A 23791-nucleotide genomic window follows, 5' to 3' on the forward strand; every position below is an offset into this window, starting at 1 on the left:
ACGTAAAGAACATACTGAAGGGATTTGACAAGCACAGCGTATCCAGGCATTTTGCGCTATACCACAAGAAAGATCCCTCCCAACTCAAATTCTGGAGAATCGAACCTTATGTTAAACATTGGAGAGGGGGACATAAAGTAAGAACCCTCAGCCAAATTGAGTCCAAATGGATATTTACACTAGACACATTCACGCCAAAGGGACTCAACGTGGAATTTGACTTGAATTGTTTTATTAGCGATTTTTAATCACCTCTCAAACCTCTGGCAATTTTCTTCTATATATTTTTTAGACCATTCTGTATACTTTGTATAGTCCATATATCTTCCTCCTCACACCTCAGACCCTGGGTGCACTTTAACCTCTTTTTTTAGAATAGCCCCCATTATATACTTTGATTGTTTGCATGCAATATGATCACCTGAGTTACTAAATCACAATAGTGGCATGCATAGATATATATGATATATGCATATATGGATGGGTTCACACATATATATGCACCCCTTTTATGGATCTTAGCTTTCGCGCTCAAATACTCAGAATGTGTTTGTATAAACCCGCTCTAAACGTCATTTCCGGCAGCAATGGGAATTATTTCCCTCGTTTTTTTCAATTTTATTTTTCTATTATATTTTATCTGATTTTTACTTCTTTAAACTAATTTTAGATTTTAATCTCAATTTTAATTACCATTCGGATAAAATTATATCATCTTACGCTTATTATTAAGGTCTCACCAATTATTTAATCTTATTTATGTCATTTAATAATTATTAACTTTTCTTTATATTTAAATAAATGTAGAATTAAAAAGAATTTTTTTATAGATAGATATTTTTTGTATGTAATTTTACGCATATTTGGATATTTTCTCCATTTTCTACTTCACACGCAATCAATTTTAGTGCTCTGTTTGAACATATATTTTTAAATCCATCGCCATGGTTACCATCATCCGGTTAATCCAGATTCCTGTTAACAAATTAATTTTAAAACAGAGCATTGAGTATCTTCACCATAGGTCTAAATCAATAGCCCGGTTTGCATATTTGGAATAACCCCCCTCGCCCCCTTCCCCGTTTTTATTTACGACCAAATACGCTATTTATTAAGGTGGGCGGCGACATCCATATGCAAATGTGGATATGTTCCGCTGGAGACACCTTCAAAAATAGCCACACGCCTATTTCCGGCCAGTAACATAGTAAACACGGCGTGATAACCAAAAAAAATGGCCGCCCGCACACTTCCGGCGACCATGTATACCGCAAAATGGCCGCCGGGACACTTCCGGGTCTTCCCCAAAATGGCCGCCAAACAAGCAATTAATGTCTCTATTTAAAGACACTTCCCTGAGCACTAGGCATCCCCTGATGAAGTCACGTGACTGTGACGAACACGCGTCGGGACGCTACCGGAAGTGACGCAATCGAGCTCGAGGCTCGTTTATACCTCATACAAGAAAACTATCTGTTTGTGAGTACTTAATCCGTTTTTTATGAATAAACTTCAATACTGTTAAAAAATTACTACACTATGGGGCTCCCTTCCTCCTCATTTGTTTAACCCCTTACATAAACACCCATCGCCAAGGTACCCCCCCCCCCACGCTGAAGTACTGCTGAGTGACCACATAAAGAGTCCAATATGGCACAATAGGCAGGAGACGCCAGGATCCGGGGACATAGGAACAGGACCTCGAGGGATAACGATCACCAGGAACCCTGAGGACACATATATCATATGCTGTTACCTTACAGCTGTAAGGTAAGGGGACACTCATATTTCGATCACACAGGACCACGTGGGATACATCCACCATCACCATTACCACCACCGTTTAATCTGTTACTTTATAGTGCACATATATTTAAAGCACCAGCGCTGTATGCGATTGCCTCGTTACATGCGATTTTCGGGATAATCGCCACCAGTTGTCGCACAAGTTGAATGGACATTTTTTAACAAAGATCATTGTTCAATTTTCTTTTATTTACAAAGTTTTTAAATATTGTGCACACCTCCTTTTTTTTGGACTATTTCCAGAGGGTTCTTTCCCTCCACCCAACACCAAGATTGCTTTAGCGTTTTTTGTTTCGTTTTTGATTTAATATATTTTTTGTTCTGTGTTATTATTTAGCTGCTCACTGCATTGATACCATTTTCTACGGTATAGGACATTTGCACATATTCACTCTTTTTTTAACCCTCCCTTGGCATTGACACTTTATGCGATTCCTTCAGTCACAGGTCAACCATTATTTGCACTATTGTTTTATTTAGTTAGTGACTGTTCTTTTGTATACTGTTATCTATATATTCTGATGTAGTAGATATTCTCACGGACCTATTTATTGTCCAGCACCGGCACTTTTATGTGTCAATTCTGTCAGTTTTAACAAATCGCATTGGGAATCACTATATATCTCGTCGACTGTTTTATATATATTATTTAAGTCACTTTATGATGTAGTAGTTATCTTCACGGACCTCCTTCATATCCAGCACTGTCACTTCATGCAACTTTGTTAATCTTATACAATCGCATTGGGAATCACTAGCTCTAACTATTGGAATTTCCTATATCCACTTGATCTTTACTCAAAATACTACTAAGGCATAGCAGTGAGGGCCCCTCACTATTCCCTAAATACGTATATTGTTTTTTATGTTTTTATACATTACCTTTTAGTTTGGACGATAGTATATTTATCACCTAACCATTTGAGTGCCTATTGAATCTATTAACCTGTTCTGGCCAGACTCTTCACCATAGTACTGCGCATCACTACTTCTCTGCCCTCTTTTTTCTTTAATTGGGGTTCTAGTACCCCATCCCAGTGTGTGCAGCGGTACAACAATTAGACTTCTTTCTGATTAGGCGCAGGAATAATTCCTTTTACACTTAGCTTGTCCACCATAATGTCGCAGTCATGATAAAAATCGCATATCGCTGCCATTACTAATAAAAAAAAAAATAATAAAAATACTTTAAGCCTCGGTTCACACTGGGGCGACTTGTCACGTGACTTAGCCGCCTGACAAGACGCGATCCATTCTGTACAATGGAACCGGTCTAATAGGAGCGACTCAAGTCGTTCCAACTTAGAAAAAGGTTCCTGTACTACTTTGGGGGCGACTTGAGGCGACTTGCATTGACTTCTCAGTGTGAACCGGCTCTAAATCTATCCCCTATTTTGTAGACGCTATAACTTTTGCGCAAACCAATCAATATACGCTTATTGAGATTTTTTTTTTACCAGAATACATATCGGCCTAAACGGAGGGAAAAAAAAAATTGCTTTTTTATATATTTTTGGGAGGATATTTATTACAGCAAAAAGTAAAAAATATTATTTTTTTTTTTCAAAATTGTCGCTCTTTTTTTTGTTTATAGCGCAAAATATAAAAAACGCAGAGGTGATCAAATACCACCAAAAGAAATCTCTATTTGTGGGGAAAAAAAAGGAAGTCAACTTTGTTTGGGTGCAACTTCACACGACCGCGCAATTGTCAGTTAAAGCGACGCAGAAAAATGTCCCAGTCATTCAGCAGCCAAATCCGAAGTGGTTAATCCTTACTAGCTATATGCACTCCTGGGCCCTGGCTTGCTGACCTCCTGGTGGGCCAATCCTGAGGACCATAACCTGGTACTAACTTGCAGATAAATGCATATCCACCATCAGAAGCTCTGGGGAACACCAGTTAGAACTTAGACCCCACACCAAAGGTGAGCCTACATCATCCACTAGGGTGACCTGCTTATCCCATTGGCTGGTGGAAGTCCCACTACTGTTATGGCAACTGGTTTTCGAGCCTGACCCCAGATCGTCACAGTGATTGTGAAATTGATGAAAGCTCCTGAACTCTTCTAATGGGTGGACTGACCACATGTGTACAGGAAATGTCCAGACCACGGAGACATAAGATGTCCTGTCATCTAATTCCAATCTCTGGAGATGTGAGATGGAGGAAAACACTGGAAAGGGTTATCAGGATCAGCAGTCATACCTTGTGAGGGGGTTTTGGAGAAGAAGGTTCCCATGACATCAGGAGATGACCCGAGATGATGTCACCTGGAAAGAACACAAACAACCTCATATGTAGTGCATTGAACTAAAATAATAAGTAGAGTTTTGTGCCCTCATGTGGATAACTATTGGCTATCTGGTTGTACATTTAGAGAAAATCAAAATTGGATGGACATTATATACAACCCTTAAAACTATGAGGGCCAATCAGAACCTTCATCCCTGCATTCATCTGATTGGTATGTCAGGGTCACAAAGGAATTTTACCCTGTTTATGGGCAAAATTTATACAGACTCATACTTTCAGTTGTCACCTCCACAAATCTGTGCTATTCATAGCCAAGACTGGTACTAATCAGCACCAAAGTATCTTCCAGTAAGATTTCTATAGAGAGGTCAGGTAAAAAAACAAAAAAAAAAGTATATGGCCTCAAAATGGAACCAGTCTGTGGTCATCAGAGGTGTCCATTCATTAACCACTTGCCGACCGCACTATAGCTGAATGATGGCTACAGCGCCGTCATCCCGTTCTAGGAAGGTGCCTATTACCATCCTCCCATAACCGTGCTCCCACATGCCTTCTGCGGTGCACACCCAGTGTGTTCTGCGATCGTTGTGTCCTTTTACCACGTGATCAGCTGTGTCCAATCGCAGCTGATCACAAAGTACACACACTTGCCTGTTGTTGGCATTCCTTTCCTCATGCTGTCACAGTGTGAGGAGAAGAGAGCCAGTAGCCGGCTTGTGTGAAAAGGGACATCTACACTGATAATCAGGGCAGCCCCAACAGTGTCCATCAGTGCTGCCTATCAGTGCCAATCAGTGCCCAGAAGTTCTGCCAATCAGTGCCCATCAGTGCCTCCTCATCAGTTCCACTTATCAGTGATGCCTATCATCAGTGCCCATTAGTGCCACCTATCAGTGTCCATCACTGCCGCCTATCATTTCCTATCAGTGCTGCCTATCAGTGCCAATCAGTGCCCAGCAGTTCTGCCAATCAGTGCCCAGCAGTTCTGCCTATTAGTGCCCAGCAGTGCTGCCAATCAGTGCCCATCAGTGCTGCCCATCAGTGCCTCCTCATCACTGCCACTTATCAGTGATGCCTATCAGTGCTGCCTATCAGTGTCTTTCAGTGCCACCTATCAGTGTCCATTAGTGCTGCCTATCAGTGCACATTAGTGTTGCATATCAGTGCAGCCTTGTCAGTGCCACCTATCAGTGTCCATCACTGCCGCCTCTCAGTTACCATCAGTGCTGCCTATCAGTGCCAATCAGTGCCCATCAGTGCTGCCTATGAGTGCCAATAAGTGTCCAGCAGTCAGCGCACATCAGCGAAGAAGAAAAATTACTTGTTTGAAAAATGTTATAACGGAAACTATGAAAAACGTTTTTTTGCTCAATTTTTAGGTATTTTTTCAAGGCAAGTGGTTAATATTGATCATAAAAACAGGTTAAGCACCATCAACACGTTCAGTGCCTCTTTAGTGGCCACTTTGCCAGGAAACATAAAGTACACTTTAATGGATGGGATCTGTGTGCACTCCTTCAGCCCAGGAGTACAGTTTTTATGAAATTAGATTAGAATTAATCATATGAATTCTGAAGGAGACCAAGAAGAAATGTTTTTTGTATGATTGTCCACCTTAATAACAGAGACTTAAGCCTCGTACACACGATCGGATTTTCCGCAGACCCTTTGGGCACCTTCTGCTAATGTTGTGTTTGGTGAGAATTACTTTACGAGCATGCGTGTTTGTACTTTTGTCTGATGGACTTGTGTACATATGATCGGAAAATCTGTCAAAAAGTCCTGTGTGTTTGTAAACACAAGACCCTGTGCTGTGAATGTGTAAGGGATACCGAATGCAGGTATCCAGCAAGGATGACCAGATCGGTCTGCTGTTGGAGAGAGGGCCGACTGCCCCAACTCCCTGGAGCCATGAAGACATGGAAAGTTCTAGGTAGAGGCCAGCGGCACTCTGCCCTGTTGCCAGCTGGTGACCCCACATCCTCCACTTTGGCTGACTCTTGAGGAGGGAGGATAGCTTCTTCCACCCTGGGTGGTGGATATGCTGATGGGGGCGGATGATGACCACCGTCTCTCCCGGATGGTTGATCTGCTGCTGTGGATGGATGATGACCACCTCCTTTCTCAGATGATTGATCTGCTGCTGAGGGAGGGTGACCATTTCCTCTCCCAGATGGTTGATCTGCTGCTGGGGAGGGAGGGTGACCACCTCCTGTCCCGGATGGTTGATCTGCTGCTGGGGACGGATGATGACCACCTCCTCTCCCAGATGGTTAATCTGCTGCTGGGGAGGAAGGGTGGCCACCTCCTCTCCCGGATGGTTAATCTGCTGCTGGGGGCGGATGATGACCACCTCCTCTCCCAGATGGTTAATCTGCTGCTGGGGAGGAAGGGTGGCCACCTCCTCTCCCAGATGGTTGATCTGCTGCTGGGGACGGATGATGACCCCCTCCTCTCCCGGATGGTTAATCTGCTGCTGGGGAGGAAGGGTGACCACCTCCTCTCCCGGATGGTTAATCTGCTGCTGGGGACGGATGATGACCACCTCCTCTCCCGGATGGTTGATCTGCTGCTGGGGAGGGAGGATGACCACCTCCTCTCCCAGATGGTTGATCTGCTGCTGGGGAGGGAGGATGACCACCTCCTCTCCCGGATGGTTGATCTGCTACTGGGGATGGATGATGACCACCTCCTCTCCCGGATGGTTGATCTGCTACTGGGGATGGATGATGACCACCTCCTCTCCCGGATGGTTGATCTGCTACTGGGGATGGATGATGACCACCTCCTCTCCCAGATGGTTGATCTGCTGCTGGGGACGGATTATGACCACCTTCTCTCCCGGATGGTTGATCTGCTACTGGGGATGGAGGATGACCACCTCCTCTCCCAGATGGTTGATCTGCTGCTGGGGAGGAATGATGACCACCTCCTCTCCCAGATGGTTGATCTGCTGCTGGGGAGGGAGGATGACCACCTCCTCTCCCGCATGGTTGATCTGCTGCTGGGGAGGGAGGATGACCACCTCCTCTCCCGGATGGTTGATCTGCTGCTGGGGAGGGAGGATGACCACCTCCTCTCCCGGATGGTTGATCTGCTGCTGGGGATGGATGATGACCACCTCCTCTCCCAGATGGTTGATCTGCTGCTGGGGAGGAATGATGACCACCTCCTGTCTCAGATGGTTGATCTGCTGCTGGGGAGGGAGGGTGACCGCCTCCTGTCCCGGATGGTTGATATGCTGCTGGGGACGGATGATGACCACCTCCTCTCCCGGATGGTTGATCTGCTGCTGGAGAGGGAGGATGACCAACTCCTCTCCCAGATGGTTGATCTGCTGCTGGGGAGGAATGATGACCACCTCCTCTCCCAGATGGTTGATCTGCTGCTGGGGAGGTAGGATGACCACCTCCTCTCCTGGGACTGCAGATCTGCTACTGGGGAGCAAAGAAGACTTCCTCCCCCTTCTCTGGTCCTTGGCCTGCCCCTAACTGTGTGCAATGTGTGCTGATTTTACTATGAGACTTGGCTGCTTTTTCTCCCTACTTTGCAGGGGAGTAGAAACAGCCAGATCGCCGATCTGTGTACAGAGTCCTGTGTGTTTGTAAACACAAGACCCTGTGCTGTGATTGTGTAAGGGATACCGAATGCAGGTATCCAGCAAGGATGACCAGATCAGTGGGCTACACCTTAAGGAATCAGGAAGCAGACTGAATGAGATGAAATAAAGTCTATTAACATAAATATCACTCTTTCAACACCAGTAATCCACAGACAATGTAAAAAGTGATAAAATATACAAGATCTTGCGGCAACCCTTCATGCCAAAAAAATATCAGGACCCCTTGAAATCCATACCAGACCCTTATCTGAGCATGCAGCCGGGCAGGCCAGGAAAGGGGGGGAGGGGAGCATTTAACCCCTCCCCCCTGGACCATACCAGAGAACATGCTCTCAACAGGTTCTCAAAGCATCTTGGCCCCAAGTTGATGGGAATAATCCAGTGGAAATGAGCTGGATAGAAGTGCAAAGAGTTAGGAGGACAAATTAGGATATTAGTGAAGGGGATGCTGGGACTTGTAGTTCTCCTATGACTGGACACGCAGGTGATATTAGTGAAGGGGATTCTGGGACTTGTGGTTCTCCTATGACTGGACACACACAGGTGATATTAGTGAAGGGGGTGCTGGGACTTGTAGTTCTCCTATGACTGGACACACAGGTGATATTAGTGAAGGGGGTGCTGGGACTTGTAGTTCTCCTATGACTGGACACACAGGTGATATTAGTGAAGGGGGTGCTGGGACTTGTAGTTCTCCTATGACTGGACACACAGGTGATATTAGTGAAGGGGATTCTGGGACTTGTAGTTCTCCTATGACTGGAAACAAAGGTGATATTAGTGAAGGGGGTGCTGGGACTTGTAGTTCTCCAATAACTGGACACACAGGTGATATTAGTGAAGGGGATGGTGGGACTACCATGTATACACTATACTGTATATATGGAGAGTGCACAATATACAGACTCCTTTCCATATACCATGTATACACTATATATATGAGAGAGACAGAGACAGAGAGAACAATATACAGACTCCTCTCTATATACCATGTATACACTATATATATGGAGAGTACACAATATACAGACTCCTCTCCATATACCATGTATACAATATATATATATGGAGAGTACACAATATACAGACTCCTCTCTATATACCATGTATACACTATATATATGGAGAGTACACAATATACAGACTGCTCTCCTCTCTATATACCATGTATACACTATATATATGGAGAGTACATAATATAGAGACTGCTCTCCTCTCTATATACCATGTATACACTATATATATGGAGAGTACACAATATACAGACTGCTCTCCTCTCTATATACCATGTATACACTATATATATGGAGAGTACACAATATACAGACTGCTCTCCTCTCTATATACCATGTATACACTATATATATGGAGAGTACACAATATACAGAATCCTCTCTATATACCATGTATACACTATATATATGGAGAGTACACAATATACAGACTCTTCTCCTCTCTATATACCATGTATACACTATGTATATGGAGAGTACACAATATACAGACTGCTCTCCTCTCTATATACCATGTATACACTATATATATGGAGAGTACACAATATACAGACTGCTCTCCTCTCTATATACCATGTATACACTATATATATGGAGAGTAGACAATATACAGACTCCTCTCTATATACCATGTATACACTATATATATGGAGAGTACACAATATACAGACTGCTCTCCTCTCTATATACCATGTATACACTATATATATGGAGAGTAGACAATATACAGACTCCTCTCTATATACCATGTATACACTATATATATGGAGAGTACACAATATACAGACTGCTCTCCTCTCTATATACCATGTATACACTATATATATGGAGAGTACACAATATACAGACTCCTCTCCTCTCTATATACCATGTATACACTATATATATGGAGAGTACACAATATACAGACTTCGGGTCTATGTGGAATTGGGGTGCTGTGAGCGGAGTTCCCATTTCCTGCCGGATCTCAGAATATGGATTTCCTCCCCATTTCTGATTGGTGGGGGTCTCACCTTGTTGGATCTGCCCATCCGTCCTCCAATCAAATTGTTTGTACTTGACAATGAAGAGAGCAGCTGGCAATATATCTAGGAAAGGTGAAGCAACCAATCACAGAAGACTTCAGTAAGAGATAAGATTGGCACTGGGAGCGTTCAAATCCAACTTCCAATACGAGGCCAATACTATTCTCACAGATTCCAGGAAGAGGAGGAGAGGGGGGAGGGGAGACGTGCTTCCGCCTGCAGAGACTGTTTGGTTATCAGTCGCCTTGAACACTAAACATGGCGGGGTGTGTCCACATTCCTCCGCTCGTATAATGTATAACACACTGTACAGGTTTAAGGCTCTGCGTGTGCAGAAATATTGACTGATGTAATAAAATCCCACCGACAGGAAGGTTGATTTCCTTCTAGAATATCATTTAATGTCACACTGGAGCTTCTCTAGACTCCGGAGAGTAGGGTCGCCACCTCATCCCTTTAAAACTGAACACACATTAATTACACGGGTTCTGTGCCTGATTAAGGTGGTAATTGAACTCATTTGAGTAAGAAGGGTAGTGGTGCGCTGTACACAAGGAGGATATATCTATTGATAAAAGCAGTATATAAAATTCGCAATGGGGGGGATATCCAGTAAACAATACAGGTCTGGGTATGTCTATGTGACTAGTTTAAACAGCAACACTCATTTCTACTAATAGTCCACAACATAAATACATAAAATAGTGAAAATTCATATAAAATCCAAAGTGCAACGTGTTGCGATCCTGTAGTCGCATAAAAGTGCAAATATTCCAATGTGCCGCAGTGACGGATAAAACAATAATGTTTGTTGCTATTAGTGTAAAATCTACAACATAAAACCGTGAAATAATAAAAACAAGAAAAAAGAAGAAAAAACACAATATAACATTCAAAAGTGCAGCGTGTTGCGATCCTAAAATCGCATAAAGTGCAAGTGTTCAGCTGTGGTGCACATAGGCAAACCTTCAAACATAAATGATAATTAAGTGACAAAAAATATAAGTGTATCAGACACAAAGTCCGTTTTCAGTGCAAAGTGCTGCGATTATTCTCAAAATCGCATAGGGTGTGACTTCTTCAACAAGATATATGATGTGGAGCTGTTGCAATGGGAAGGGCAGTGGTGCTGGTGGAAGGGGATATGGCCTTGGTGGTCCCGTATATACCAGTAATGGATGTCCCCTTACCTTAAGGTAACAGCGTATATATAGAGAGCTTTTTGGGATCCTTTAGCGGAATTTTCCCTTTAATGTGGGGTGCCCAGGTCCTGACCAATGATATGGTCCCTTTAAGGGGGTTTCCTCTGTGGTATTGCAGTCAGGGTTCAAACAAACAGTCTGTACAAGCAGTGTATAAAAGAGCTGCGGGCTCGGTCTACGTCACTTCCTGGTTGCTGTGTCCCGACGCGTGTTCGTCACGGGTCACGTGACTTCATCAACCTGTACAAGCAGTGTATAAAAGAGCTGCGGGCTCGGTCTACGTCACTTCCTGGTTGCTGTGTCCCGACGCGTGTTCGTCACGGGTCACGTGACTTCATCAACCTGTACAAGCAGTGTATAAAAGAGCTGCGGGCTCGGTCTACGTCACTTCCTGGTTGCTGTGTCCCGACACGTGTTCGTCACGGGTCACGTGACTTCATCAATCTGTACAAGCAGTGTATAAAAGAGCTGCGGGCTCGGTCTACGTCACTTCCTGGTTGCTGTGTCCCGACGCGTGTTCGTCACGGGTCACGTGACTTCATCAATCTGTACAAGCAGTGTATAAAAGAGCTGCGGGCTCGGTCTACGTCACTTCCTGGTTGCTGTGTCCCGACGCGTGTTCGTCACGGGTCACGTGACTTCATCAATCTGTACAAGCAGTGTATAAAAGAGCTGCGGGCTCGGTCTACGTCACTTCCTGGTTGCTGTGTCCCGACGCGTGTTCGTCACGGGTCACGTGACTTCATCAATCTGTACAAGCAGTGTATAAAAGAGCTGCGGGCTCGGTCTACGTCACTTCCTGGTTGCTGTGTCCCGACGCGTGTTCGTCACGGGTCACGTGACTTCATCAACCTGTACAAGCAGTGTATAAAAGAGCTGCGGGCTCGGTCTACGTCACTTCCTGGTTGCTGTGTCCCGACGCGTGTTCGTCACGGGTCACGTGACTTCATCAACCTGTACAAGCAGTGTATAAAAGAGCTGCGGGCTCGGTCTACGTCACTTCCTGGTTGCTGTGTCCCGACGCGTGTTCGTCACGGGTCACGTGACTTCATCAATCTGTACAAGCAGTGTATAAAAGAGCTGCGGGCTCGGTCTACGTCACTTCCTGGTTGCTGTGTCCCGACGCGTGTTCGTCACGGGTCACGTGACTTCATCAATCTGTACAAGCAGTGTATAAAAGAGCTGCGGGCTCGGTCTACGTCACTTCCTGGTTGCTGTGTCCCGACGCGTGTTCGTCACGGGTCACGTGACTTCATCAATCTGTACAAGCAGTGTATAAAAGAGCTGCGGGCTCGGTCTACGTCACTTCCTGGTTGCTGTGTCCCGACGCGTGTTCGTCACGGGTCACGTGACTTCATCAATCTGTACAAGCAGTGTATAAACGAGCTGCGGGCTCGGTCTACGTCACTTCCTGGTTGCTGTGTCCCGACGCGTGTTCGTCACGGGTCACGTGACTTCATCAATCTGTACAAGCAGTGTATAAAAGAGCTGCGGGCTCGGTCTACGTCACTTCCTGGTTGCTGTGTCCCGACGCGTGTTCGTCACGGGTCACGTGACTTCATCAATCTGTACAAGCAGTGTATAAAAGAGCTGCGGGCTCGGTCTACGTCACTTCCTGGTTGCTGTGTCCCGACGCGTGTTCGTCACGGGTCACGTGACTTCATCAATCTGTACAAGCAGTGTATAAAAGAGCTGCGGGCTCGGTCTACGTCACTTCCTGGTTGCTGTGTCCCGACGCGTGTTCGTCACAGGTCACGTGACTTCATCAATCTGTACAAGCAGTGTATAAACGAGCTGCGGGCTCGGTCTACGTCACTTCCTGGTTGCTGTGTCCCGACGCGTGTTCGTCACGGGTCACGTGACTTCATCAATCTGTACAAGCAGTGTATAAAAGAGCTGCGGGCTCGGTCTACGTCACTTCCTGGTTGCTGTGTCCCGACGCGTGTTCGTCACGGGTCACGTGACTTCATCAATCTGTACAAGCAGTGTATAAAAGAGCTGCGGGCTCGGTCTACGTCACTTCCTGGTTGCTGTGTCCCGACGCGTGTTCGTCACGGGTCACGTGACTTCATCAATCTGTACAAGCAGTGTATAAAAGAGCTGCGGGCTCGGTCTACGTCACTTCCTGGTTGCTGTGTCCCGACGCGTGTTCGTCACGGGTCACGTGACTTCATCAATCTGTACAAGCAGTGTATAAAAGAGCTGCGGGCTCGGTCTACGTCACTTCCTGGTTGCTGTGTCCCGACGCGTGTTCGTCACGGGTCACGTGACTTCATCAACCTGTACAAGCAGTGTATAAAAGAGCTGCGGGCTCGGTCTACGTCACTTCCTGGTTGCTGTGTCCCGACGCGTGTTCGTCACGGGTCACGTGACTTCATCAACCTGTACAAGCAGTGTATAAAAGAGCTGCGGGCTCGGTCTACGTCACTTCCTGGTTGCTGTGTCCCGACGCGTGTTCGTCACGGGTCACGTGACTTCATCAATCTGTACAAGCAGTGTATAAAAGAGCTGCGGGCTCGGTCTACGTCACTTCCTGGTTGCTGTGTCCCGACGCGTGTTCGTCACGGGTCACGTGACTTCATCAATCTGTACAAGCAGTGTATAAAAGAGCTGCGGGCTCGGTCTACGTCACTTCCTGGTTGCTGTGTCCCGACGCGTGTTCGTCACGGGTCACGTGACTTCATCAATCTGTACAAGCAGTGTATAAAAGAGCTGCGGGCTCGGTCTACGTCACTTCCTGGTTGCTGTGTCCCGACGCGTGTTCGTCACGGGTCACGTGACTTCATCAATCTGTACAAGCAGTGTATAAACGAGCTGCGGGCTCGGTCTACGTCACTTCCTGGTTGCTGTGTCCCGACGCGTGTTCGTCACGGGTCACGTGACTTCATCAATCTGTACAAGCAGTGTATAAAAGAGCTGCGGGCTCGGTCTACGTCACTTCCTGGTTGCTGTGTCCCGACGCGTGTTCGTCACGGGTCACGTGACTTCATCAATCTGTACAAGCAGTGTATAAAAGAGCTGCGGGCTCGGTCTACGTCACTTCCTGGTTGCTGTGTCCCGACGCGTGTTCGTCACGGGTCACGTGACTTCATCAATCTGTACAAGCAGTGTATAAAAGAGCTGCGGGCTCGGTCTACGTCACTTCCTGGTTGCTGTGTCCCGACGCGTGTTCGTCACGGGTCACGTGACTTCATCAATCTGTACAAGCAGTGTATAAACGAGCTGCGGGCTCGGTCTACGTCACTTCCTGGTTGCTGTGTCCCGACGCGTGTTCGTCACGGGTCACGTGACTTCATCAATCTGTACAAGCAGTGTATAAAAGAGCTGCGGGCTCGGTCTACGTCACTTCCTGGTTGCTGTGTCTGCATTCAGTTAGCTTAGGAAGCCGAGTAAGGCTGGATTCACACCATTACAAATTGGATTAGGGATCCCCGCGTCCAATTTGCAATAGCAGGAGCCGGTTCACATATCTCCACATCAGGTCTGGCGCATTTTGCACAAAAATGCTGTGCGTGTTTTGCTCTGTTTCAGGTCCAAATTCAGACCAAAATTTGGGTTGAAATCGGATCTGAAACAGTGAACCAGCACGCACCGGACCCCCGCTGTCAGATGTATGTGGCTCATATGTGAACCCAGCCTTTTTCATATGTGTTCGGATTTAAAGGGATGAGGTGGCAAGCCTACCAGAGAGAGACATAATCCCTAACCTGTATATTATTATTATTATAATACACGACTTATATAGCACCAACAGTTTATGCAGTGCTTTACAATGTAAGGGGGGGGACAGCACAATTACAGTATAGTTCAATACAGAAGGGACAGGAGGGACCGGCTCATAGAGCTTACATTCTAAAGGGAGGAGGTGGTGGTACAAAAGGTAATAGATGCGTAGAATGATTTGATGGGGGTGGCTCTGGGACAGTTGTTAGGTGGGTGTGGGATAGGCTTCCCCGAATAAGTGAGTTTTCAGGGCTCTCCTAAAGGTGGACAGGTTAGGGGCTGATCGGATATACAGGGGCAGGGAATTCCGGACGATGGGAGAGGCTCTGGAGAAGTCCTAAAGACGAGCATGAGAGGAGGTAACAAGGGAGCTAGAGAGCAGGAGGTCCTGGAAGGAACGGAGGGGGCGATTTGGGCGATATCTGTAGATGAGGTTGGTGATGTAGATGGGGGCAATGTTGTGGATGGCCTTGTATGTTGTTGTTAGTATTTTGAATTTTATATGGTGGGGTAGGGGAAGCCAGTGAAGGGATTGGCAGAGAGGGGCAGCAGTCGTGGATCGGTTAGTGAGGGGTATTAGTCTAGCAGCAGCATTCATAATAGACTGAAGGGGGAGGAGCCTACATAAGGGTCGGCCATTAAGGAGAGAGTTGCAGTAGTCAAGACGGGAACTAATCAAGGAGTGAATAAGTTGCTTTGTAGTGTCATTAGTCAGGAAGGGTGGAATTCCGGAGATGTTGCGGAGGTGAGGGCGGTAGGTTTTAGCCAGTGATTAAATGTGGGGGCGGAAGGAGAGATCAGAGACAAGGATTACACCCAGCAACCTGGCATGTGTGGAGGGACCAATGGTTGTGCTCAGGGCCGGACTTACTATTGGGCTTGACTGGGCTCAAGCCCAGGGGCCCCGCCCAATAGGGGGCCCCGCAGCCCTGCCAAGATACATAGCTGAACCTGTCACTCACAGTGTCTTGTGCAGCAGACAGAGTGTAACTCCCCTCCCCCTCTCCAGCCCACCACATTTGACTACACAGGTGCTGAATGGGGGATCTGGGAGGGAGATGCACGGTACCTGAAGCCCCAGGAGGACATAGCAGAGCAAGGTATGACTATAGGAAGATCCTGCAGCACTGAACACACACATCATTCTGGCTGAATGGGAAGAAGATGGTGGGGAGCCCTGTACAGTCACATGTAATGCTGGCCGAACAGTGTCTTCCACTGTGTATTGTATACACAGGCAGGGAGGAAGTGATGTCATTCTCCTCGGGGCGGTCTTATTGACCGGGCTATGAGGAGAAGACACAGTAAGTCTGCACCAAACACTACACTGACACTAAATAACACATAGGCACACAAACCCCCCCTGACCCCCCCCCCCCCGATCCCCCCCCAGTCACAGTGTCACTGATTGCAGTGATCATTTATTTACTGATCACTGCATTTAGTGTCAGTTGTAAAAGTAAAAACTGTCAGGGCAGTTAGTGTTAGGTCCAAGGTAGCCCTCTACCCCCCCAATAAAGATTTAACCTTTTGCCAGTGTCACTAAGCGATCATTTTTCTGATCGCTGCATTAGTGTCGCTAGGTAGCTAGTTATTTTTTTAGGTTCACCGCCAGGTTTTTATAGCGCTAGGTACCCCGATATACTACCCAATAATGGTTTTAACCCCCTGATTGCCCCTAATTAACCCTTTCACCCTCTTTTGCCAGTGTCACTAAGCAATCATTTTTCTGATCGCTGCATTAGTGTCGCTAGGTAGCTAGTTATTTTTTTAGGTTCACCGCCAGGTTTTTATAGCGCTAGGTACCCCCATATACTACCCAATAATGGTTTTAACCCCCTAGTTAACCCTTTCCCCAGCGATCACAGTATAAGTGTCACTGGTGATGCTGGTTAGCCAGTTAGTTATTTAGGTTCCCCGTCAGGTTTTTATATAGCGCCAGGGACCCCCATATACTACCTAATAAAAATTTGAACCCCCTGAATGCCCCTAGTTAACCCTTTCACCAGTGATCACCGTATAAGTGTTACGGGTGACTCTGGTTAGTTTGCTTTTTATAGCATCAGGGCACCCACCATTTATTACCCAATAAAGGTTTAACCCCCTGATCACCCAGCGGGTGATATCAATTAGGTTTTAGGGTCAGGGTCTGCGTCGCCCCCGGCAGCGCTAGGTTAGTGCCAGTACCGCTAACACCCACGCGCAAAGCATACACCTCCCGTAGTGGTATAGAATCTGAACAGATCAATATCTGATCTGATCAGATCTATACTAGCGTCCCCAGCAGTTTAAGGTTCCAAAAAAACGCATTGTTAGCAGGCCCAATACCTGCTGGCACCTGCGTTTTGCCCCTCCGCCCAGCCCACCCAAGTGCAGTATCGATCGATCACTGTCACTTACAAAACACTAAACACATAACTGCAGCGATCGTAGAGTCAGGCCTGATCCCTGCCATCGCTAACAGGTTTTTTGGTAGCATTTTATATTTAAATCCGGAAGGCAGTGCTTGGTTTTCGGGGTCCCGTACGTGGATAGGCTCCCAAAAAGTCCCCCACATGTGGTATCCCCGTACTCGGGAGAAGCAGCAGAATTTATTTTGGGGTGTAATTTGACTTATGCCTATAGCATGTGTAAGCAATATATCATTTAGTGACAACTTTGTGCAAAAAAAATTGTAATATTCCTGCAACTTGTGGCAAAATAAAAAAAATATTTCCTGGACTCAACATGCCTCTCAGTAAATAGCTCTGGGTGTCTACTTTCCAAAATGGGGTCATTTGGTGGGGGGGGGGGGTTGTGTTATTTTGGCATTTTATGGCCTTTGAAACTGTGATAGGTAGTGAGTAGGGATGAGCTTTGTGTTCGAGTCGAACGCATGTTCGACTCGAACATCGGTCGTTCGTGCGTTCGCCGAATTCCGAACGTTTGGGCCGTTCGCGGCAAAATTCGTGTGGCCCACAATGCACTGCGATGGCGCAATGCATTGCTGTCTCACGATTGGCCAAGCATGCACTGTGACCCCGCATGCTTGGCCAATCGCAGCGCCAGTAGCGAGGAGAGCAATGGTTGGCCACAGGCATCCTGCCTGTGGCCAATCATAGCTCAGACTGTGTAGTGCACGCCCCACACTATATAAAGCCGCCTTTCAGGCGGCCTCGTGTAGTGTTTGTTAGCATCTGAAGCAGTGGGTGTTCTGTGTACCTTCAACACAGTTACACACCAATCGTTTTTGGCTGATTTACTATTTTGCTCTTGTGTAGTGCTTACTGTCTGTGCCCTGACCGCAGTATACACCACTATATTCACCTCACCTATATAGCTAGTGATCTAGCTTTAATAATAGAGCTTGCAGTCAGTAGTGTTAGTGCGTGCTGTCTGCGTGCTCTGTACCCAGTACATACCACTATATACACCTACATAGCTGTTCTCTATGTTACCGGCCTCAAAATGTGAATTAAGAGAGCCGATGATTGTAGACGCGATGAGATAAGGTGATCAGCTTGGCGTGGACTGCAAAGAATCACACAAACAGCATGAGATATGACCACTGACTTTATGGCTGGAAGTAGTTTAATTTTTACATAACAATACATCTTTTACATTTTTATAGTCACATGTTTATAAACATTAACAATATATATAATACCGATTTTAACTAAAGTATTTTAAAACGTAGTTATAACAATGAACATTACTATATTTTAATAACATATATATCCCTGTTATTCAGTGTTATAGATAATTATCTTTATCTCTCTGGTACATTTTAAGTGTGCAATAATCATACTAGCAATGCATTGCTTTAATACAAATATTATCATGGTAGTACTCTTTTTTAACCACTAGATGGTGCATATTGCATGTCTGTATGATGCAATACATAAGCTTTACATACAATAGGTTTTTTTCTTAATGCTAACAGAAAACATGTGCGTTATAATCTATGCAATTTTCAATAATCAGGTTTAAATATACCTATTTAGAAAGGTTTAGTGTTTATCATAGACATTTGTTCTGACTAATGCAGTATTTTCATGTTCTTATGCACTTTTCACTTGTTTCTGACACATGCTGTTCTAAACTTCTAATTACAGCAAAACTATAGCATAAAATCTGCTGAGACTTTTTTTGCATCTGCTCAAGATGTTTAGGAATCTTTCTATCACAGGTTAATACAGATTAGGAACAATTTAGAGTACATACCTGCAAAGAATCACACAAACAGCATGAGATATGACCACTGACTTTATGGCTGGAAGTAGTTTAATTTCCAGTCACATGGTGTGTGGCCTTATATAGACTCTGTTTGTGTACCTTCTCTGCCATCTACTGGTTATTAATAGAATAGAAGGTAGATGTTTAGAAATATAAAAAAAAAATGAATATGTACTTTGCTTTGGGGTGTCTGTTTTGTGACCATATAAACCCCACTCCGTCACACTCTCCCCTCCTTCAGTTAATGGCTCCTGACATTAAACTCAATTGGTATCCGAACACTATTTAGTGATTTAAGTAACCCAAATAGGTACTTGTTGCCACCAAGGAGCTACGTTAACTACCTGGCATGTCATGGGAGTAGCTAGCATTGTAGGAGTTTGTATGGTGTGAATCTGACTTGGTATGTATCTTGGCTGACCTAGTGTGTCATATGTAAAGATCTCTTTAGGCTTAGCTTGTCTGGTAGATCTTCTGACAGGAGTTGAGTCTTCTCCATCAACATCATTTTCCATTTGCATATCTTGGTTCACAGGTAAGTTTTGACTTAATGAGGGTAATTCTGCAGTGTCTAGTCCCACCATATCTGTAGCCCAGATTTGGTCGCCAACTACTGTTCCATCATTTTGTTCTTGTTCAAGATTGGGTGTGGTAGTTGTAGGATAGAACTCTTCAGCAGAAACTCTTAATGGGATTTTCTGTACGTTTTGAGAGTTTGGTTGAGACACAACACAATCATGACTTTCTGTAGTCTCTGGTATATAAGGATAATACCATCTTTCTTCATCTGAACATTCCTCCTCCTGGTCCACATCCATTCTGGTATCCTTTCTGTTACTTGATTGTCTTTGTTTCATCGGTACTCTTGGAATGTGTCCTTCAATTGGTAGGTCATTTACTGGTAGTAAAAGATTTCTGTGCAGTACTCGAATAGTCTTTTTACCACTTTCAGGCTGAATTTTGTACACAGGCCCATCTTTGATTCTTTCTACCACTTTGTGTACTGATTCTTCCCAGTATGAACGAAGTTTACCAGGTCCTCCTCTTTCAGAGAGATTTCGTACTAAGACCCGATCACCCGGTTGAAGAGGTGCTCCTTTTATCTGTTTGTCATAGTACTTCTTCCCTTTAGCAGATGATTTTTTGCTATTCTCGGATGCGATTTTGTAAGCTTCTTGCATTCTAGATGCCCATTTCTGAGTAAATATTGGTTGACTTTCTGATTCCTTTTCCAAATTTAGGTTGAGCATTAGGTCAATTGGCAAACGAGGAGATCTTCCATACAATAGAAAGAATGGTGAGTATCCTGTGGCTTCATGCCTGGTGCAATTATATGCATGAACCATATGTGGAAGATGTTCTTTCCAATCTGACTTTTTCTCTTCCTCTAAGGTGCGAAGCATCTGTAACAAAGTACGGTTCAGTCTCTCCACTGGGTTACCCTGTGGATGGTATGGAGTAGTTCTTGAATGAGAAATCCCTGCCAATCGTTGCAATGTCTGAAATAAGTTGTTTTCAAATTCTCTTCCTTGGTCATGGTGGAGTTTCTCTGGATAGCCAAAACGTGGTATGAAATCTTGAAAGATCTTTTCTGCCGCCGTTTTTCCAGATTTGTTCTTAGTTGGATACGCTTGTGCAAAGCGTGTGAAATGGTCAACTATTACAAGTATATACTCATATCCTCCTTTGCTTTTCTCCAAGTGAAGATAATCAATGGATACTAACTCCAAAGGTGAACTGGTAGTAATCGAACCCATAGGTGCTCTTTCGGTGATATTTGGACGCTTTCGTTTGATGCAGCTGCACTTCTTCAGCACATATTCATCAATGTCTTTTTGCATAAATGGCCAGTAAAATCGTTCACGTGCTAGGTGGGTTACTTTGTCAGTACCAATGTGACCCATGTCATCATGAAGATTTCTTAAGACCAATGGTTTTAACTTTTCTGGTAGAATTAGCTGTTTTCGGGTTCCAGAGTGTCGGTAGAGGATTCCTTCATCGACTCCGAGTTTATTCCATTCATGTATCAAACGTCTTGTTTTGCTGGTCATACTCTCCTTTTCTTTGTGGTTTGGAATCCAGTCGTTCTCCTTTAGCCAGACCACTTCTCTAATGTTGGTATCGTCTTGTTGTAATGCTCTGATATTCTCCTGAGTCATTGGGCAGATTGTCTGTCCTTTCAGCAATTCTTCGGCCACATCACTTTCTGAGTGAAGAGTCAATGAAGCCACCCATAATGCCTCTTCTTCGTCAACAGCTTTGCTCCCTTGCCACATAGCTGACACAACCTCAGATGGTACAAGCTCTGTGTACTCACTCAGATTCTTTGTGAGTTCCACCGGAAATCGTGACAGTGTATCTGCGTCTGCATTCTGTTTACCTGGCCTGTACTTGATATCGAAGTGGAAATCAGCCAACTCGCCAACCCAGCGATGACCCACAGCATTCAGTCTGGCAGTACTCAATACATATGTCAATGGGTTGTTGTCTGTGTAAACGGTGAATGTTGGAGCGTAGTACAAGTAATCTCTGAATTTGTCACAGACTGCCCACTTGAGAGCTAAAAACTCAAGTTTACCAGAGTGAAGATGGTAATTGCGCTCTGCTGGAGTCAATGTTCTGGAGCCAAACCCAATAACACGAAGTTTTTCTCCTTGTCGTTGGTATAGTACAGCACCTAGGCCTTCATTGGAAGCATCAGTGTGTAAGACGAAGGGTAAATCAAAATCAGGGTATGCTAGAATTGGTGGATTGGTTAGCATGTCCACCAGTCTGGATACTACAGCTTGATGTTTGGGTGTCCATTGAATCAGTGTTTTAGATGGCACTTGTGCTTTGTTCCCGTTTTTCTTTGTAGATTCCCTCCGATTGTTTTTGGGGATGGATGTAGCAGATTTTTTCTCAGTGTTCTGCAAAAGTTCATACAGTGGTTTAGCAAGTCGAGAGAAATCTTGAATGAAGGACCTGTAGTAGCTCAGGAATCCTAACAAAGATCTGACCCCTCCCACTGTTTTGGGTTCTTTCCTTTTCAAATGTAATACCGCTTCAAGATCTTTTGGGTCAATTTTTATGCCTTCTTCTGACACCATTCGTCCAAGGTATCGAATCTGTCGTTTAAAGAGTTCACACTTCTTCGGTCTAAGTTTGATACCATGCTCACGCATTCGACTAAGCACTTGCCTAATATCATTGACATGCTCCTGAAAAGTTTTGGAGTAGCAAAGTACGTCATCCAAGTATGGAGAACAACATTTGTCTCTGATGCCCTCTAATACATTCTCCATGCATCTCTGAAAAGCTGCTGGGGCATTCGTTAATCCAAATGGAATACGGTTCCACTCCAGGAGTCCCCAGGGGGTGCTGAAAGCCGTCAGATGTCTGGAGTCTTCATGCACAAAGCCTTGATGATACGCACTACCCTGGTCCAGGATTGAGAACCACGTAAATCCTCCTAAGCTATCCAGCAGATCTTGTATTCTGGGTAGTGGATGTCTATCTGGGATAGTCTTTCGGTTTAACTCCCTAAAGTCAACACATAGTCGTAGGCTACTGTCCTTCTTTCGAACACAAACAACTGGTGATGAGTATGCGGAAGAAGATTTTGTTACCCAACCTCGGTCAAGAAGGTTTTGGATATATTCTTTCACTTCTTTGTATAGGGGTTTCGGTATCGAATTGTAGCGTTTCTGGACAGGAGTTTCATCTTTCAGATTTATCCTCAGTTTCAGGTTAGGGATGCATCCTATCTCTCCCTCATCTCGAGCAAAGACATCTGATTCATCATATAACATTTGTCTCGCTATCTCCTGTTCTTCTTCTGAGAGATCTTCCAAATTGACAGGTGGGTGCCACTTAACAGATTTGTTAGTGGGTAGCTGATTTCCAGTTTCCACTTGATTCAACTGGTTTACATGAAACAACCTTTTCTTCTGGTCAATTCCCTTTCCATCGTCTTTGTTTGGAGACAATGGTAGAATCTCAGCTGCTGGAGAAATGGTACCCAATACTGTTCTGGGTGGAAGGTAGATGTCATGTTGAGCACAGTTCAGTATAGGTATCTTCACCAGTTTAGAGAACCCATCTGGCACATCTACCACTGAAGGAAATAGTTCAAGTCCTTCCTCAACTGGATATTCGGGAAGTGGTTCAAATGACATGATTCCTCCTTTCGGCCATGCTCTAATTCTGCATTTGACTTCACAGAGCTCGCCTCCTTTAATCTGGAGTCCCTTCTTCCCCACTTTAACCATACGACTATCGAATATTTCTCCTGGGTCAGTTGCTTGACTGACAGCATTGACAATGTTATTCGCTACACTCTGTCTTACTTTCATAGCTTCACTCAGCAAGATAGTCAGGTTTTGGGTGCTGTTTGGTCGGTCACGGTTTTCTCTGATCAATTCTTCGATAACATTAAACCCAAGAATTGGATTGTCATTACAGCAGTCACTCACCAGCATTGGCACGTAAATGGCTAAGTTTCCATGTCCACTACTTTTGAATTCCAGGCAGACTTCAATCCATCCGATGAATGGAATGAGAGAACCATTTGCAGCTGTAATGGATAAGTTTTCATCACAAAGTAAATCTTGTATGTGACTAATGGAGACGCTGGGTAGAAACTTTTCTAACCATGCCTTCCCGACAATGCTGACCTGAGCTCCTGTATCCATCAACATGTCAACCGGTACACCATTCATCCGACATGACAGTAGGCATTTTCCTCCAATTAATTGTGCTACGTGTTGTTTGGAGAATCCATTCTCTTTTGGGAGTGTTCTAGTTGACCGGTGGGTGAATACCCTGTTTACCTTAGCATGGGACAGATCATTTGAGGTGGTCACTGGTTGTCCCTTTCCCAGTGACCGTCTGTCGTTTCCCGACTGCCTTCTTTTCTTCAAGCAATCAACCGCTCTGTGTCCTGTCCAA

General features: G+C 45.0%; 1 protein-coding gene across 2 annotated transcripts in view; it reads right to left on the bottom strand.

Moving 5' to 3' along the window:
• LOC143962087 (NACHT, LRR and PYD domains-containing protein 3-like) overlaps positions 1 to 9906 on the bottom strand; it is a 114969-nt gene extending 105063 nt beyond the window's left edge. For both annotated transcript variants that reach the window (XR_013270625.1, XM_077471414.1), the window contains exons 1-2: positions 9711 to 9906; positions 4015 to 4079 (exon numbers count right to left, since the gene is read on the bottom strand). Coding sequence is in view for 1 of the 2 variants with exons in the window: in XM_077471414.1 (XP_077327540.1) it covers positions 4015 to 4048 (34 nt within the window). In the remaining variant the exon portion in view is untranslated. The remainder of the gene's footprint in view (positions 1 to 4014; positions 4080 to 9710) is intronic.
• Between the last annotated feature and the right edge of the window lie 13885 nt (positions 9907 to 23791).

Source organism: Lithobates pipiens, unplaced genomic scaffold (assembly GCF_037356315.1).
Source record: "Lithobates pipiens isolate NorthernLeopardFrog02 unplaced genomic scaffold, aLitPip1_a1.2 Scaffold_8, whole genome shotgun sequence".
Taxonomy (NCBI): domain Eukaryota; kingdom Metazoa; phylum Chordata; class Amphibia; order Anura; family Ranidae; genus Lithobates; species Lithobates pipiens.